The 18,005-nt window shown below is 35.0% G+C and overlaps 3 protein-coding genes across 5 annotated transcripts; 2 read left to right on the top strand and 1 right to left on the bottom strand.

Annotated features, from left to right (window-relative positions):
• The first annotated feature begins 4,914 nt into the window (after positions 1 to 4,914).
• Positions 4,915 to 9,137, top strand: LOC105132153 (E3 ubiquitin-protein ligase At1g12760-like). Of its 3 annotated transcripts, none has more exons than XM_011035483.1 (5): positions 4,915 to 5,745; positions 6,289 to 6,408; positions 6,504 to 6,636; positions 8,088 to 8,252; positions 8,587 to 9,137. In XM_011035483.1, the coding sequence occupies exons 1-5, from the start codon at positions 5,153 to 5,155 to the stop codon at positions 8,758 to 8,760; spliced, it is 1,185 nt and encodes a 394-aa protein (XP_011033785.1). In that variant the 5' UTR covers positions 4,915 to 5,152; the 3' UTR covers positions 8,761 to 9,137. The 3 variants fall into 3 exon arrangements, with proteins under 3 accessions (XP_011033785.1, XP_011033784.1, XP_011033783.1); XM_011035482.1 differs by having other exon boundaries at positions 8,085 to 8,252; XM_011035481.1 differs by having other exon boundaries at positions 4,916 to 5,745; positions 6,286 to 6,408.
• A 3,640-nt stretch (positions 9,138 to 12,777) lies between these two features.
• On the bottom strand, positions 12,778 to 13,767 carry LOC105132152 (pectinesterase 3-like). The gene has a single exon (XM_011035480.1). The coding sequence runs from the start codon at positions 13,638 to 13,640 to the stop codon at positions 12,918 to 12,920; it is 723 nt and encodes a 240-aa protein (XP_011033782.1). The 5' UTR covers positions 13,641 to 13,767; the 3' UTR covers positions 12,778 to 12,917.
• Positions 13,768 to 15,159: 1,392 nt separating this feature from the next.
• EMB1586 (P-loop containing nucleoside triphosphate hydrolases superfamily protein) lies at positions 15,160 to 17,725 on the top strand. The gene is made up of 2 exons (XM_011035478.1): positions 15,160 to 15,319; positions 15,738 to 17,725. The coding sequence occupies exon 2, from the start codon at positions 15,868 to 15,870 to the stop codon at positions 17,557 to 17,559; it is 1,692 nt and encodes a 563-aa protein (XP_011033780.1). The 5' UTR covers positions 15,160 to 15,319; positions 15,738 to 15,867; the 3' UTR covers positions 17,560 to 17,725.
• The last annotated feature ends 280 nt before the right edge of the window (positions 17,726 to 18,005 follow it).

The raw sequence follows: 18,005 nt of genomic DNA, 5'->3' as shown, positions 1-18,005 counted from the left end.
AAAAGTGAGATGAAACCAGATGACTCCTGTTTTCACTGGGAAAGTGGGGAAATTTTCAGGGTTAGGGAATTTAGGTTATGTTACTTCTTTATTTATACCCCTCATCTTTTTTTTTAAGTGAGTTTTGGGTTCCATCTGGTTATCCGGTTTTAGTTCGTAAAATTAAAACAGAATCAGACTAAGTGAGTTTTTTAATTTTTAAATTAATGTGATTGATTTTTTTTTTAATTTATTGTTTTTTTTTAGATTAATATGGGTGTTTGAGCCAGTTTGCACGCATCACGACTAATTTTATAAGACTTAATTTTTAATTTATTATTTTTAATTAATTTTTTCTTGTTTTCACATCTTAATTAGCTTGTTGGTTTTTTTTTAACACTCCTACCTATTGATTTATAACACGACCCGACTATCGTTGCTGGACATCCACTCTTTCTCCTTCCTGCCACCACCATAAACCACCACAATAGCCTCTTTACACCAAAAATAAAAAAACAACCTAGAACAACTAAACCCATCTCCTCCTTTTTCTTTCCGATCGACCAACAGTCACCATCCTTGTATCTATCGTGCTAGTTCTGCAGTATAAAAACTCCATGGGAGAAGCACTGGATGGTCACCTAATGAATTACAGTATCCACTCCATATATGCATTGTAATGTTCCTAGCTAGATGAAGATAGAAACCCTTCGAAACATCGTCACAGTACTGCCCTGGATCCTGCAAAAACCTGAATTAAGAACATATAAAACTAGTTCTACTTGATAAGCTCGAGCTTAAAAACACAACCCTTTTTACAACTAGTTAATACTCGGTGGACAATTCGAAAAAGGATTTGAAAAGGGGGGTTTGGTGCTTACCAACCCCACTTTACCCAATCCTCTAGGCTTCCACTGCAAAATAGGGTTCGATGAAGACGTTTCAATTCAATATTTCACACTGCGGAAAATTAATTTCCATGCATCACATGGATGTTCAGCCACATTAGCGTGGGAATATGAACTCTGCTCTCCAGTCTCCGTACATGATATTAGATCAGTCTCGTACATGACATCTTTAAGAAAAAAACTAGATAAGTGACCTGCAATTTGCTGGGGTTATATATTTCTTTTGTATTTAATGTTTTTTAAATGTAAATTAAAAAACTTATAATTAAACAAATCAAAAACTACATCAGTAAACAAACAAATAAAAAAGTTATTAACGATATATAAAGAAAAAAATTAAAAAAATTAAAAGACATATATACATCAAAATACTTAACCTTATAATACAAATTTTTAACTTGGTTGTGTTTAATAATTTTATATATCAAAATTATATTTTTATTTAATCAAATAATAATAGAAATATACACGCATAAAATTAAATGAATAAAATAAAAGAAAAATGTATGGTTACAAAAATTAAAAATATTATCCAAAAAAATATTTTTTATTTATATGAAACATAAAAAGAAAAAAATGATAATAGAATTAGAATAATTTCTTCAAAAACTAAATATAAAAGTAAAAAATAATTGTTATTTAAAAGAAGTTAAATAAACAAAATAGAAAAGATGATGAATATTAATTTAATTCTAAATTAAAAAATTATTTAAAAGAAAAATATATATATATAAAAAAGGCATAAAAATAGAAATAAAAATAAAAAATACTAGGTACTATTGATTATGGTCGCTGAGAAATTAAGGTTAAAGATTTTTTAATCTAAAACTTATTTTCAATTAATTTGGACCAAAAACACCTTTACAACATGGTAACTCCATTCGTGATATAAAAAATCATCTCAAAATTTGAAATTAATTTGAAACAACATTTTTTTTGAGCTTATATATGTTTTTCATGTATTTTCAAGATAAAAAAAAAACCTAAACTCAACCCTCCTCGTTAAAACTGTTTTGGTATTCAAAATTGATGACAATATCATTTTTTTCCTCTAACTTTGGAATTCAATGATCTCTCTTTAAAACTAGAGACTAATAATAATAAAAATAAATTTTTATAATAAAATTAAATTGAAAAAAAATTGAGGGACTGAATGGTATAATAGTAAAGATTAGGGATTACAATGAATTGTTTTTAAGAACTTTGAAACCATTATTCATTTATAGCTTCTTTTCTAGATCCCTTGTATTTTACCTTTTATTCTTAATTTATAATTTTGATTCAGTTGTCCTTTGATTTAGCATAAAAGGTACATAGTCGTGTAAAAAAAATAAAGAATTAAAATAAAAAAATAAACAATAAATTTATAGTAAAAAACAAGAAAATTAACCATATACATATTAAAAAAATACAACTTTTAGCATTTTCTATACCTCTCTCTTAGTGACCATGAATGACAAATTTATCCATCTCATGATAAAAAAATTATTGTTATTTCAAGCTTTTTAAGAATATATTTGAGAGTATGATTGTAATTATTTTTTAAAGTATTTTTAATTTAGAAAAATATATTAATAATATTTTTTTATTTTTTAAAAAATTATTTTAAAAATCAGCATATTAAAATAATTTAAACATATAAAAAATATATTAATTTTAAAAAAATTAAATATTTTTAAAATATAATATCAAACATGCTTGCTGGATCCATCACTAAGTTTAGTTTGAGCATGGCAGCCGTACATATATATTCCAGCGAGTACCACTTACGTTGCTGCTTGCTAATGATTTGTGATTTTTTTAATTATTAGTGTTTAAAAATATAATTGTAGTAGTTTTTTGAAAAAAAGTTTAATATATTAAAATAATATTTTTAAAAAAATTATTTTTCACATAACACATTTAAATAATTTTAAAAAATAAAAAATATTTTTTAAAATATTTTTAAAACACAGTAAACAGCATGCATGGACATCCCTGTCCACTATTTTAATATATTTTTAAAAATAATTTTTATATAATACATTAAAATAATTTTAAATATTTAAAAAAAATAATTTTTTTAAATATTTTTAAAACACAGTAAACAGAACATTAATAGCAGGCATAGACACAAAGGGGAAAGGACCGGAGACCTTGTTCACAATCATTAGGAAAGGAACATGGAAAAGAGCACCTTGACCTTTAAATATCAAATCAACAAATATGCCGAGAAAGCTACAATTAATGCAAAACAAGGTGTCGACTGTAAAGCTTACCCATTGAAGATCCGTAAAGGTGGGTTTGTCAACAATACTGTAGCAGCTCGTTTGTGGACGGGCTTGTGATATTTTTTAAATGTTTTTTAGCTATATATATATATATATTTTTTTATTTTTAAATTTATTTTTAACACCATTAAATTAAAACAATCTTAAATTTTTTTTAAAACAAATAAAAAAATAAAAAAAATATTTTTTAAAAGTATTTTTGAAATAAAAAATAAACGTATCAACCCCTTAGCCTCCCAGCCACTTTTCTGTAATACCACAGCTCTCAAGGGCAACTTGTTGCTTAGAGAGTCAAAATTTTGGGCAAGTTCTATATATTTAGATGTAAATCACCATCATTCACTATGACCAAGCAGAAGTCGAACCCCTACAGAACCCACAAAGAAAAACAGCACGGCAGCACCAAATTTAAGAGCATCATTCAATTTATTCGTAAAAATTAAGAACACGGAACCTGTCTTTCGATGGTACGAAGCTCATCATGTAGCTTGTGTCTTTTGCTTGAAAGATTTGCAATCGTCGGCGTGGGAAGAGAAACGCGACCGGATACATGGCCTGCGGTTTTGATGACATCATCTTGTGGTTAGAATATTAGATTGGGAAGTTGACGATTGGGCGTATTGGGAAAGTTGCTTAGTTAAAACAATTACATATATTTATATAGTAATTAAAAAATGAATAAAAATATATTATATAGAAAATAAGTATAAAATATATTTTAACAATAATAGTTGAAAAGGAGCTTGTTTGGGAGATGTTGCTTTTTAATGATTTTTATTTGGAAGTATATTAAAGTAGTTTTTTTAAATTTTATTTTTGATATTAATATATCAAAATAATAAAAAACTAAAAATATTAATTTAAAATTACAAAAATATAATTTAACCACAATACTAAACAATATTTCAATCAAGGATTATTAACTAGAAAATTTATTCACTCTCCGTGACACTATAATCTAAAGGTGGAGGAAGAGGAGTACAGTAGTGAATAAAGCAAAGAAAGATAACATGGATTTTCTTTTTGTTTTTCTCTCCTTCCCTCTTCTAACTCCCTTCACCTCTATTTACACAAGAGGTTAGGAATGTAAAATTAATTTATAATAATTTATTAAATTTGAAAAATCAATGAATACAAAAAGATTCAATAAGAATTAATTATTCATAATTCATTTAATTTTGTATGATCAATGAATCTTAAAAAAATAAAAAAACATAATCAATTTAAGATTAATGGTTCACATTCACCGTTGATTAATAGTTTTAAACGACACACACAAATTACTAAGCTAATCTTTTGATCTCATAATTTATAAATTAGCAATGTAATTAGGTTTTAACACTTCATGAACAACTAATAAAATTTTTTAATCACAATAAAAATAAATATGGACTATAAAAATCAAACACATGAAAAAAAATAAGTTATTCAAGCTTGGCATGAGTTTTTTTTTTATTTCACCAAGAAATTATGTATTAAGCAGAAGCAGAAAAGTATACATCCAATTCTGAAGATGATGAATCATTTATTTATTTTTAAATAGATTTTTATATTTGAAAAATAAATATTACATCAAAATTATTTGCTAAGAACATCAGGGACCCAATTGATAGCAGTTTTATTTTCGGGATGAAGTTGATAACCAGTCAACAGTTAGGGGTTCATTAGAGGTGTTGACAATTCTTCCAACCAATCATAATTTGGCGCGGAAGTAAATAATTATTACAACGCAAGTATATTTAACTTTTACCGTAAAAAATGAAAAAAAACAGTATCCATTTTCCATTTCTGTTACAGGACATAAATCTCTCCACAATTCTTCCATCCCCGCACAGAACCAACTACAACCCAAAAAACAATCTCTCAATAAGAGAACGGAACAACCTCCGATCCTCAAAAATCCTGTAACAATCTCAACTATCAAAAAGGAAAAAACCCCTTCCCCTCAACTGTTTGAAAGAAGAACAAGATCCCGAAACAACCAAAAGCCCAAAAATGTCCTCCACAACCACACCAATTTCCACCACCACCACAACCCCGACGCGAACCGGATCATCCGATGACATAATCGACACGACGCCGTTTCTTTCCCCTGGTCAACAAAACGAACCCCATCCCAATTCAAGCCGCCGATCCATCCGCCGCCAATCCCTTCGTGACGCAGCCAGGTTTCTACGCCGTGCAAGTAGCCGCCGTATGATGAGGGAGCCATCGATGTTGGTTCGTGAGACGGCGGCGGAGCAGCTGGAGGAGAGGCAGAGTGATTGGGCGTATTCGAAGCCTGTGGTGATTTTGGATATCATTTGGAACTTTGCGTTCGTGGCCGTGGCGGCGGGGGTTTTGGTTTTGAGTAGGAAAGAGAATCCGGGTGTGCCTTTGAGGTTGTGGATTTTAGGATATGGACTGCAATGCGTGTTGCATATGGTTTGTGTTTGTGTGGAGTACAGGAGGAGGAGAAGGAGGAGAGCTGGGTTTGGAGGAGGAGGAGGGGATGGTGGGATTGGGAGTGATGGGAATTCGAGTTCCGGTTCGAGAGGTGATTATGGAGAGTATGTCAGTTTGGCTCAGTTAGAAGATGATGGAACTAGGTATTTTTGTGGTGTCCGCTGCTAGATGTTTGAGATTTTAGGGTCTTTGATGAAGTAATGTGAAATTTATGATTTTAAAACTGTTTCGCGTTACTTACTTGGCCTTTTATTTGAAGGGTTTTAAAAAATATTACATATTTGATTGTTCGTGATTTGATTTGCCGCAGGATGGCGTGGGTTGTCATGAGGTTGAGGGTGGTGTTGTGATAATGCAGTTATGAAAGATGAAATTTAATTATGGATTTAGGATTGGATTAAGTAAGCCTTATATAGGTTCACTACAATGTGTTTTCATTTTCTGATTTAAAAGTAAGAGTTTTTAATCATCATCTGGCATGCAATTTATTACCTTTTCATCTTCATTTTCGTTACGCACAGGCCTCACTGTTTTCCTTTTTTTTCTTCTTTGAATCGCTTGTTATTATTTTGTAAATCCACTAAGGAACTGGGACTTGTTGATTTTCACGCTGTGTTTGTGCTGCAAATGAAATCTGTGGAATTGGATTTTTTTGTTCATTCTTTGTATTTCAACTCTATCAGCAGTGTTGCGAAGCATCTGGAATCTGCAAACACAATGTTTTCTTTTATCTGGTGGATCATTGGGTTCTACTGGGTGTCTACTGGTGGCCAAGCTTTGGCACAAGGCTCTCCCCAGCTATACTGGTTTGTTCCTTCGCTCCTCTTCCTTTTTTCATACGGCTTGAGAAAATGTTGCATCAACAGTCTCTTACCTTCTCCAACCTGCCTTTGTTTTGCAGGTTATGTATAGTTTTTCTCGGTTTTGATGTGTTCTTCGTTGTTTTTTGTGTTGCCCTGGCATGTGTCATCGGCATTGCTGTGTGCTGCTGTCTTCCATGTATTATTGCAATCTTATATGCTGTTACTGATCAGGTAGACCCACTTATCTACAGTCATGTTCATCCTTTGATTTTGTCTTGATATAACAGTGTCATTTCTTTTGGAGTTTATTAGACCCCACCCTTTTATGTTAGTCATGTGTATTGTGTGTAAGCTGAAAGTAGAAACCAGAGAATAATGACCTAATGAAGCCGTGTCTTTCACTGCTAACTTATCTAGGCCCATTGATTGAATTTAGAAAATGAAAACAAACGGCTGGGTTATTTTGAGGTGGAGTTGATTTGATGGCACAAATGAGAATTATTTCTAATGGTGATGCTATGATATTCACTTGTTAGAAGAAGCAGGCACATCGAAATCTTAGTAAATTTGCTTGCTTGGTGTTTTCTGCTAAAGTTTTTCCTGTAGCTTGAAGGGAGCACTATTCAACAATTTCTGATTAATCGAAGGAGTTATCATGTTAAGCAAACTAACAAAGTGACAAGTTTTCCTTCATCCAGTTTTACACGTATTGCTTAAATATTATATCCCATTGGACAAGGTGTTATCTTGTACCTTCTGTTTAAGTTCTGCTCAACTTGATGTCCTGGAATATAACTTAGTGATCTGGATGTTCTGTGATGGTGGTATAGTTGATGTCCATAGCTTGTTGGGCACAAAAGCTTAATAATGCATGATGCCAAAGTTGTTTTTGAGTGTGTGCTTTATATATTCTGTTTAGCTTACAAAATGCATTATCATGCAAGTTATGTGCTTTTGAAAGTTTCACCACGTTTTAATGGGGCACGAGAAGCAGTTTGACTTGTAGCAAAATCATGCCAATTTTGTGAAAATGGTTTGGAGTTTTCTTCCCTTTGAGCCTCTATAGGCTGCCCATATTATGGTTGCAGAGTGGTCATATCTTACATAATTCCGTGATTGATAGTGAAATGAATCTGGGCTTCAGAGGTTTGTGGTTCAAAATCATATAGATATTCTTCTCACATTCTCTTGAGAAGAATATCTTGGAGCATTAAAGGTGATTGTAGTGGCGAACTAGTGTTAGATATTTTGTTATTTGAATAGGAATATTACTCCTCTACAGATCAAAAGGCTGATGCATCCATGTCTAACAACCCGACTCATCATAATGCAGTTTGAGGGTGCAGCATTGGATACAAGAGTTACTGGTTGAACATGTAAACTCTACAGTATGGAGTCAGAGTTCTAAGTTCTTTGATGTAATCATTTAGGCTTAAAAGGATTGGATAAAGTTTTGGAAGGATGATTTTTGTTGGAGATGGGAGGATTAGCCTTAGTTCTGTCAAGGCATGGTGGGCTACTTTTTGGGCTTTAGTCACATTATTGGATTGACATCTTAAAATGTTGTAGTGTTTTATAAATTATAACGTACAAAGTATTATACATGTACAGGAAGTAAACTAATTCTATTCAACTGCTCTCTCTTATTGTGTCCCTTTGATCTTTTCAACCTGTTAAAGCAGGAAGGAGCATCCAAAGAAGACATTGACCAACTCGCAAAGTTCAAATTTCGAAGGGATGGTGATATTGACAAGCTCACTGGTGATGACCAAGGATGTTTTGGAGGAATAATGACTGAATACGGCACAGATTCTCCAATGGAACACGTTCTTTCAGGAGAGGATGCGGTACCTAGTTCAACTCTTGCTTCGTTATTTGATGCTTTCCACATCCTTATTATAAGAATATTCGATGATCACTTGAATTCAAGCGGTGTCTTAAGCATACGAAATTTATCCTTTTCTTGTCTAGCATAGCCTTTCTGAAACATTTGATAATTATAAATGTGTAATACTTTTGTGGTTATCACAAGTCAATTTATCATCTGTTGATTAAAAGATAACCTTGTGTCGCAATTAAGAATACATAAGGGGGATAAGCTTGACTGGGGAAACTTGCTTGGCTTTGAGTGGGAAGGCAGTCAATCTGCGTAACTAAACTGATGCTTATGCTAACTTGTAGGAGTGTTGCATCTGCCTCTCTGCTTATGAAGATGGGGCTGAGCTAAGGCAACTTCCATGCGGTCACCATTTTCATTGTACCTGTGTAGATAAGTGGCTATATATTAATGCTACCTGTCCTCTCTGCAAGTACAATATCTTGAAGAGCACGAGCCAAGACAGGGAGGAAGTGTAGAAGGATTGCAAATACTTTATAAATCTGAAGACTTTGTCATGCCGTTCTAGCTCAAGCATGCCATTGGACTAGTACGAGCTCTCGCTATTGTTGCTGTGGTAGGTGTTCTGTTGGCTGGGGGCAAATTTCTGTTCTTGGTTTGGCTTGCGAATGTGCATGTGTATAATGTTGCTTGCCAGTACATTTGAATACTAATTATGTCTATTTATTGTCTCTAACTAGATAGCAGAAACATGACAGATTTCATACACTCTGGTCTGTCAGGATTTTCTGTGTGGGTTAACATTAAGAGTGCTTGGGGGTTCTGGTTGAATAACATAATGTGCGAGATGTGTTATTTGTGAAGTGAATAAATTCAACAGAATATTTCTGAACTCTGTTGCTTGCTTGTGTGTTTTCTCTAAAAATGGAGACATCCAGGTTGGTCGTAACGCAATTTTATCTGGAAGGTGCGAGCAAAATATTCACATGACCAGACAAAACAAGAGACACCGCTAAATGTTACTTGCAACGAGGGAAAAAAAGCAAGAGTGGACTCGTGGGCAGTCGGTAAAAAATAAAGAAAGAATATAAAGCCTAGTTTGGTCCCTTGCAGGACTCCGATTCCGAATCCAAACTGGATTCGCTTTATCTGAAGCTAAATCTTCTCGGCATTTTCTTGAGAATAAAAATGGAGCACCATGAATGTTCATGCTGCCAATGAAAAAGAGCGGCGATTCATCCATTTTACGCTTAGAATCTCATTCTTTTCAAATTTTAGTTGCTTCTTTACATTTACAAATTACAAGCAGGTTATCTAGTCTCACCGTTCCCGTCTACCTGGTCCAGGGGATCACGGTTACAAGATTTTGAGCTTTAAGAGGCAGAAATCGTACCATGATTTCAGCAGCCGCCAGCTTCCGTGAATGAACAAGTGTCGAACAAGGATGCTGAGAACGTGAGATGCTGGTAAAGCTAGTTCTCTGTAAGGATTTTAATTGCATGGTGTCTTCCTAGCAACGATTACGGGTCCTATTACTTTATATATAAAAGAATGTTTTAAAAATGAATTTGATATTGTCTTCATACAACAAGAAAAACATATTATTATTGCTTTCATAAATCATGATCCGTAAATTTAGTTTGTTTGCTCTAGTAGTAAGTGTTGATCTAAAGCGTACTCAATTTTAGAGTAGACTAATTGTAGCTGGAAGCTAAGCTGTTACAACGGCTCTATTTAAGAGATAGAACATTATTTGGTTGAAAAAAAAAAAATATAAAATAAATATATTTCTAGAATAATTTTAAAGTAAATATCTGTATAACATGAAGATATGTTATTTTAGAGTTTCTCTTCGTCATTAATTTTGATTAAAATAGCTCTGTAACCCATCTAGTCCTACTAATTCATTCTCCAATCTCGGTTTCGATACTCTTAGCGCCGATTATATCCACCACTGCGACTGGGAAATACTCTGATGAATTGGCTTATCTTGTCATGCTAATTAACGAGCTTATGCACCGGAGTTTATTTAATGCTGATTAACTTCCCCCGTTGTTTACTGCGTAAAAGATATACGGAACGAAATGATTATTAGTTCTAATTACTTTTCTAATCATCAAAATCAAAAGAAATTTGATGTGAAGGTTAAAAGTTTTGAATCGTTTATTCCTAATCATAATTAATTCTTGGAAACTATAAAAATAATAACATTTTGTTCAGGCCCAACGGAATATCCCGATCAGGCGGAACACGCCTTGAAATCCAAATGCACGCCGATTTTACACCCAGATTTCTAAAGACTTAGCATCCATATGTTAATGGCTATTTTTTAGTTCTTATCTGAAATAGCTGGAAAGTCATTTTAGCTATCTCTTTAAAAAATATAATCACATTCATGCTCTCCAAAATAAGAAACCGCACTATGCTACAAGTTTTCTTTTTACAAAACGAAGCTGGTGTTTCGTTTCGGGTCTTTTTGTTAGCCACAAAAAACATGACCTTAACCATCGATAAATGAAATTCAAAAAAATATATAAAAAATATGACAAACTTCAACAACAAAGATCGGGCATGCGAAGAAGATTGGTAGGTTAGGAAAGGGACAAATCACACATAAAAGGCTAGCATCTAAGCAAGGCAACCTTGCAGTTATCCTTGTAGCAATGCAGGTTTGTTCTTATTCAGAAAAGAAAGTAATTCACGCCATCTTGTTTGAGTAGCCGGCGAAATATGTTTATCAGAATAAAAAGCACAGAAAAAAATGCAATGTAAGCACATGTCAGCTAATGCCTGAACATTTAGCACAAGTAGCTCAAGCAAAGTAAAGGAAATAAGATCAAGCAAGCAGGAATCTTACGTAGTTGCCGCGTGAATATAGACGTTAAAGAAAAGTCTAAAAAATTGGGAAAGAATTTCAAAGGGAGTTAGGGAAACATTGTCCTGAACCCGTGCTGCGCTAGCTCAGGCTGGAAATGAAGCCTTCTTCTTGTTCCAGTGAGGCTGGGTCACTCGAGATCCTACTGAAAATCTGAGCTTGTTGCCTGGAAAGATGCTAAAAAGCAGACTACAGTAGGAGGGATGCCTGTCGGAGTTACTGGAATGGTTGGTGGGGGCATTGAAGAGCTAGACGGAGCTGCTTCTGAGCTTGCTGGAGCGGTGTCAGGCCGTGAAGAACGCTGGAGGGGTATTTTGGGAGGGTTGGTCATTATGTAAGACTGAAAAAGATACAGCAAGTGGAGCTGCTATGATGAGAGAAAAAACATGGCAGCCTCTCCTAAACTGAAATTGACAGGAACGGGTATGAACTATACAGGATTAAAAGAGGATAAAAACTATAACCAAAACAAAAAGAAAACCAGCAGCTAGCCTAGCCTAAAACAAACTAACCTATAAAAATCCACAAGAGAAGAACAAACGTACTGAGGAAAAATCTAGTTAAAAATGAACTAAACCATCTAATCCCACCAAACAGGGGATAATCCATCCCAAAATAGAGGATAGACTGAGCAAATTGCCAGCTTAAGAGTGTATTAAATGCACGTCCATTCACAACACCCAACTTGGGCACGAGAATCCATGTTTTCTAGGCATCTGAGATTCTCAGACTGAGAAGCCTTGACACAAAAAAAAGTTGAAGCCCACACCTAAGAACAGAGGAGCTTTGTTAATGAGCCAAAGAGCGAACGCGAGCCACTGGTGCAAGGAGCAAACCGATGGCTACCATGGAGAGAGCTGAAAATGAAGCGTCTGGACCTAGGAATTGAACGTAAAAGGCTCCAAACTGTAGCCAGGCAAGGCAGATGAAGAAGATAGAGAGAGAGAGACACCGAAACTATTAACAAAAGAAAAAGAAATTTATGATGGAGGAAGAGACTCTCTCAACTCAACTCACAAACACCCTGCAACTAAAAATTACACCAATGGAGGAAGAGACTCTCTCAACGCAGCTGACAAACACTCTGTAACTTTCACCTCACTTCTTTCTATCACTCAATGTTTTTTGTTGCATGTCTATTGCTCTTACAAACCCCTCTATTTATAGTTGAAATGGAGAAGCGCATGCCATGATCCTCTCTCTTTAATTTGGTATGCAAACCCTCAAATCTCTTCCCTGAAAATTATCCATTCCTTTCCGGCTTGATCTGCACTGGTTATAAGCCTAATTTGTCTCCATTCATAACAACATGTTGATTTACCTTTCTTAGCAACTTAAATGAATGTCCATCTTTCAGGAATGTTATACATGGCTATTGCTGGATGGAGGTCCTTCTCATGCATTTTCTGATGCGGATATCACAGTGATGGAAGATGACCTCAATGTGTTGAAGGTCTCCCTCCGCGCTGCGCGCGCGCACATGCCCGCGTAAAGAAAATTGCGGCGCAGCTTGAATATAGAAGTTCTCTTGTAAGAGATTTTGAGTAATCAATTGTTTTATGAGTGTATAAAGATGCTTGCTGCCATTGTTACTGACATCTTTACTATTATTTGCATAGCATCTTTCCATCACATGATTTAATTAGCGCACAGGAAAAAAAAAGCCAAAGCATTTTGAGATCAAATTTTTAAAGAAGAGCTTCCATCTTAGCAATGATAGCCAAGCTATTATTTGCATATATATCATCTTTCAATTACATGATTTCAATGTAAAATTTAATTAGCACACAGAAAAAAAAGTCAATGCATTTTGAGATCAAATTTTTTAAGAAGGGCTTCCATCTTAGCAATGATAGCCAAGCTAATGCTCAAGAAATCCTTAGACCTCTCCACCTTGGCCTTGATCTCATCAGGTAACACCGATTCCATCTCCTCCAAACCGTCTATGCAAGTTTCTTGATCTGTCATGGCAGCACTGATCCATGTCTGGATGTCGTTCGCTTTTTCCAAAGTCAACATCTTCTCTCCAGGTCCAACCTCCATTGCCAACAAAGAATCGTTGAGATTACCCAAGGAATTACCAAACAGGCTCACGCAATCTCTCATAGCAGCCTGAGAGTTGACATCATGTAAACTAGTGAATAGAGAAGAGAGGTATTTGAGCTCTGTAATGGAGACTTTGAGAGAGAGCTTGAAGATGGCTTCTGGGTCAGGTTTTGTGGAGATGTTAAGAGAGGATATGCTGGTGAAGCAGGAGGATGGATACAGAGTCATGTCACAGACTGTTTTGATTGATTCAGCTGAGTTTGATGAAGAGAGAGATGGGAATTCGTCTGGCTCGGTATTTGACTCCTGGATCAATGCTGCAAGGGCTAGACCGAGGATTAGAGTTAAAAAGAGGATGGATGAAACGCCGATGATGAGGATTCGGCGTTTTGATGCAGTACTTTCCTGTTGGTGAGGGTTTTGATCTTCAAGCGGATTCACTTTGCCATAGCCCTTGAAAAAGTTATAGGATTCCATAACTAATTCAGCTGATCGCTAGGTTTTTGGGTTTGGAAATTGAGTGGAGGTTTGATGTTCTTTCGACGACTGGGAAAGGAAATGGTTATAATGGTTGTCCGACACGATCCCCTGATTACGACCAAGTCTTAACTAATCCTTTTCCTTTGACTGTTCTTTCTCTGTTCGTGATTTAAAAATAATAAAATTTTTAAAAATTAAAAATTATATATTTTTTATAAAATATCATTTTGATGAGTTTATTTTTTTTAATCTATTAGTATTGAAATTGATAATGAGAATCAAACCCTGTTATTGTAATATTCTTTATCTCTATCATATCAAAACCTTGAAGAAACTTTTTATTTAGTAGGGAAATCATTACTTTAAAGGATTTTATTCCTTTCTTATTTTTTAAATTTATTATGAAGACACACACAAGTGACAATTCTAGTAGTAACCATATAGATAACTTATAACTAGAGTTTGATTAAGGAAACGAGGTGGTGGTGGTGGTGGTTAGAGATTATAGTCATGATATAGGAATTTGATTTGCTTTTATTGTAAGAATAAATGGTACATTCGGGATAATTGTCCTAAATAAAAGAAAAAAAAAATAAAGTTCTTAACGAGGATGGCCATATTCAGAGGATGACGAGAAAAAAACTTGGTTGCCTATCATTTATAGAATCGTGAGTTTTTCAAGATTGGCTTTGAAATTGATTGAATTTATCTATATGACGAGAAATAAAGATTTTGAAACAATTTCCAGATTTGTTCTCTACCTCGATCATCTTTAAATTGATCGAGATTTATTCTTTTTTAGTATAGATTAGTTCTTTCTAAAATAAATCTTTAAATTGAGAAAGATTATGATTTTTTTTTTTGCGTTTACCCTTTTTTTTTAATTGAATTCTAAATTATTCTTTATTTACTTTCACTCCCCATTTTGGACCACAAGCATATACTTTTTTTTTCTTAATTTAAAATTGATTTTATTTATATTGGGATCCGTTTCTATCCATAATCTTTACAAATTCTACAAAATAACCTTAGAATCTCACTATTTTAAATATTTTTTATATCCTTAATACATCGTCCTTGAATTTTACTCCTTTAACGTTTCTCTTCTAAATTTCTCACATCATACCTTAGTTTTAAAAATTGCTTAAAATGCATGTTGTTCGTTTACATTTGGATAGAAGACAGCTAATTAAAATCATGTTGACTTGCTCACGGGTTGTGACCTTGAGAGTTGAAGCAGCATCTAGTGGGAAGTTATGTTTATTTTTATATTTTTAATTTGAAATTAATTTTTCAGTGATATTAAATTATTTTAATATACTAATATTAAAAATAAATTTTAAAATATAAATACCACACAAACACAGACAGGCTATTAGTAATTTCCGATATCTTAATTATTAGCAATTGCGTAATGCAACAGGACGACACGTCGCTAGTAGATAACTTATTTCGGACCACATGTCGAGTAGCAACAAGCCAACAAGCCACCTAATCGGTGTTTCCCACTTGAGGGCTGCTGTTACGTCTGCAAACCCGCAACTGAGCTAGCCAGTCTTCAAACTCTCACGAAGTGTCATAGGAGCAATTTACTCTCTCTACATACAAAGTAGCAGTACAAGTTTTTCATTTTCCTATTCGAAGCATGCGCCAGATTATCATCAAACGAATATGAGGTCGGAGTTCATGGCTTTTATTTTCCTTTGTAGCATTGCTGCCCCCTTCTTACTTCATGTTTCTTTCTTTGTTGAATGGTTTATCTTTTCCTTCATAGAAAGCTTGAATGTATTAGTCTTTAAATTATCACTAACCGAACACTGTCTTGATGCTTTTTTCCTTCTTTTTTTTTTGTTTTTCCACTTCCTCTACCACTCCAGTCGTTCATCCAATGGTGTACTCTCATCATTTTTTCACGCTCATACACTGTTCGCTAAAATGCTTCAACCAATATGAATTTTAAAACTACTAAGAAACCAAAACTAAAACGTTAGACATACCTTATCCATTCAGAGAAATCTTTTTCAGGACTTATTTGAAGGTCAGTTTATTTCCTCCATGCTGACTTGATTCTGTTACTGTGTACTTAAAATGCAGCTTGAAGGAAAAGGCTTCTCTGTTTTTCTTTTCTTCGAAGGCTGTGACAGTATTAGCTTAAGATGTCACCTGCGTGAGTCGTTATAGATTGTTCAGATATTAATTTCTGCTTGGTTCAGTTCTAGCAAAGATGCCATCATTAGTATCACCGCGGTTGCTCTTTCTTGTTGGAGAGACAATACACTTGAAGAAACTATCACGTGATTCTAGCTCATCTTTGTGTCAACGCAGTGTGCGGTTTTTTAGTCGTGTTGACCGGGACAAAAATGCACCTCTTACTCTTGCAAATCTTGGGTTTAATACCGAGTTTGAGACAACTACCAAAAATAAAAGAAATAAACTGGAGAATGTGAAAGTGAATTATCCGATTGAAGCACCGAAAAGTAGAGAGAAGGTGGCTACAAGCAACAAGAGTAGAGCTGTTAGAGTGAAAAATACACTCGAAATAGAGTCCGCTCCATTTGCTGCAAAGTCATTTTCTGAGCTTGGCCTTCCACCTCCGTTGATAGAAAGATTAGAGAGGGAAGGGTTTAATGTTCCAACTGATGTTCAGTCTGCAGCAATCCCGACTATTCTCAAGAATCATGATGCTGTCATACAGTCGTATACTGGGTCTGGAAAAACGCTTGCATATGTACTTCCCATACTGTCTGAAGTTGGGCCGCTGAAGAATAATTCGTCTAGTGCTGATAAAGAAACTGGGAAGAAAACAGAGATAGAAGCAGTTATTGTGGCTCCTTCTAGAGAGCTAGCTATGCAAATAGTGAGAGAGGTTGAGAAACTGTTAGGACCTGAAAACAAGAGAGTGGTTCAACAACTTGTAGGAGGTGCAAACCGGTCAAGACAGGAAGAAGCTTTAAAGAAAAACAAGCCATTAATTGTTGTGGGTACCCCTGGCAGGATTGCAGAAATTAGTGCAGCGGGTAAACTTCATACCCATGGTTGTCGTTTTTTAGTCTTAGATGAAGTTGACGAGCTTCTTTCATTTAACTTCCGGCAGGACATCCACCGAATATTGGAACATGTAGGGAGGAGATCAGGGGCAGACTCTCAGGGACACAAAAATTCACTTGTGAGATGGGCTGATCGTCGGACTATCATGGTATCTGCAACAGTGCCATTTTCTGTTGTAAGGGCTGCTAGGAGCTGGGCATGTGACCCACTTCTTGTCCAAGCAAAAAGTGTCATTCCACTTGAATCTCTCACTCCTGGAACTGTTAATCCGTCCAGGCCTACTTCTAGTTCAAACTCAGACTCGAATTTGCTGCATCAGGCAACAGAGCAGAGCCTTCCTCCAGCATTGAAACACTATTATTGCGTCACAAGGTTGCAGCATAAGGTAGATACTTTGAGAAGATGTGTTCATGCACTAAATGCACAGTCTGTGATAGCCTTTATGAACCATACAAGGCAACTAAAAGATGCTGTCTTCAAACTAGAGGCTCGTGGGATGAAAGCTGCAGAGCTCCATGGGGATCTTGGCAAGCTTGGTAGGTCAACAATTCTAAAGAAATTTAAAAGTGGAGAGGTGAGAGTTCTCGTAACGAATGAACTTGCAGCAAGAGGCTTGGATGTTCCAGAATGTGATCTTGTTGTCAGCCTTGACTTGCCTACGGACTCGATTCATTACGCACATCGAGCTGGAAGGACTGGCCGGCTTGGGAGGAAGGGCACTGTGGTGACAATTTGCGAGGAGCGAGAAGTGTTTGTTGTGAAGAAACTGCAGAAGCAGCTTGGGGTCCCTATTCCTGCTTGCGATTTTACAGAGGGCAAGCTTATTGTTACTGACAAAGAGGAGAAACATGTGGAGACTTTAAGTTGATGGACATCATTCTCATTATATCTTGTGGTTCTGCTTATTGCCATCAAGATGACGGATAATGAGATATCCCTACTGTTTTCAATCCCAACTGTTTTCTTAAGCAGCTTGTTGCAGCTAGATGACGTTGAGTTTGAAGTTTATTGTGAGATATTCAATTCAATTTTTAGAGCTTAAAGTTATTGCAATTCAATTTTTATTTGACATGTTAATCATGTGATTATGACTGCCATACAAAACAGCTAAATATCAACTTGTTTAATGGGCAGTAATCGAGTTTTAACAACCTACAAAGGTTGTGTGGTCTCCTTTTTTGAAGTTGAATAACATGGCTGCTTGAGTGAGAATAAATGATGCTGCATACTCTGTGACATAATTTGCCAACTCAGAGATGATGCGGTGAAAAGCTAACATTCAATCTTGTTTAACCTGGATACAAAATAGGGAAA

This window comes from Populus euphratica, unplaced genomic scaffold (genome assembly GCF_000495115.2).
Source record: "Populus euphratica unplaced genomic scaffold, PopEup_1.0 scaffold39.1, whole genome shotgun sequence".
NCBI classification, from domain to species: Eukaryota; Viridiplantae; Streptophyta; class Magnoliopsida; order Malpighiales; family Salicaceae; genus Populus; species Populus euphratica.
This window is presented reverse-complemented; position numbering and strand designations above follow the sequence as displayed.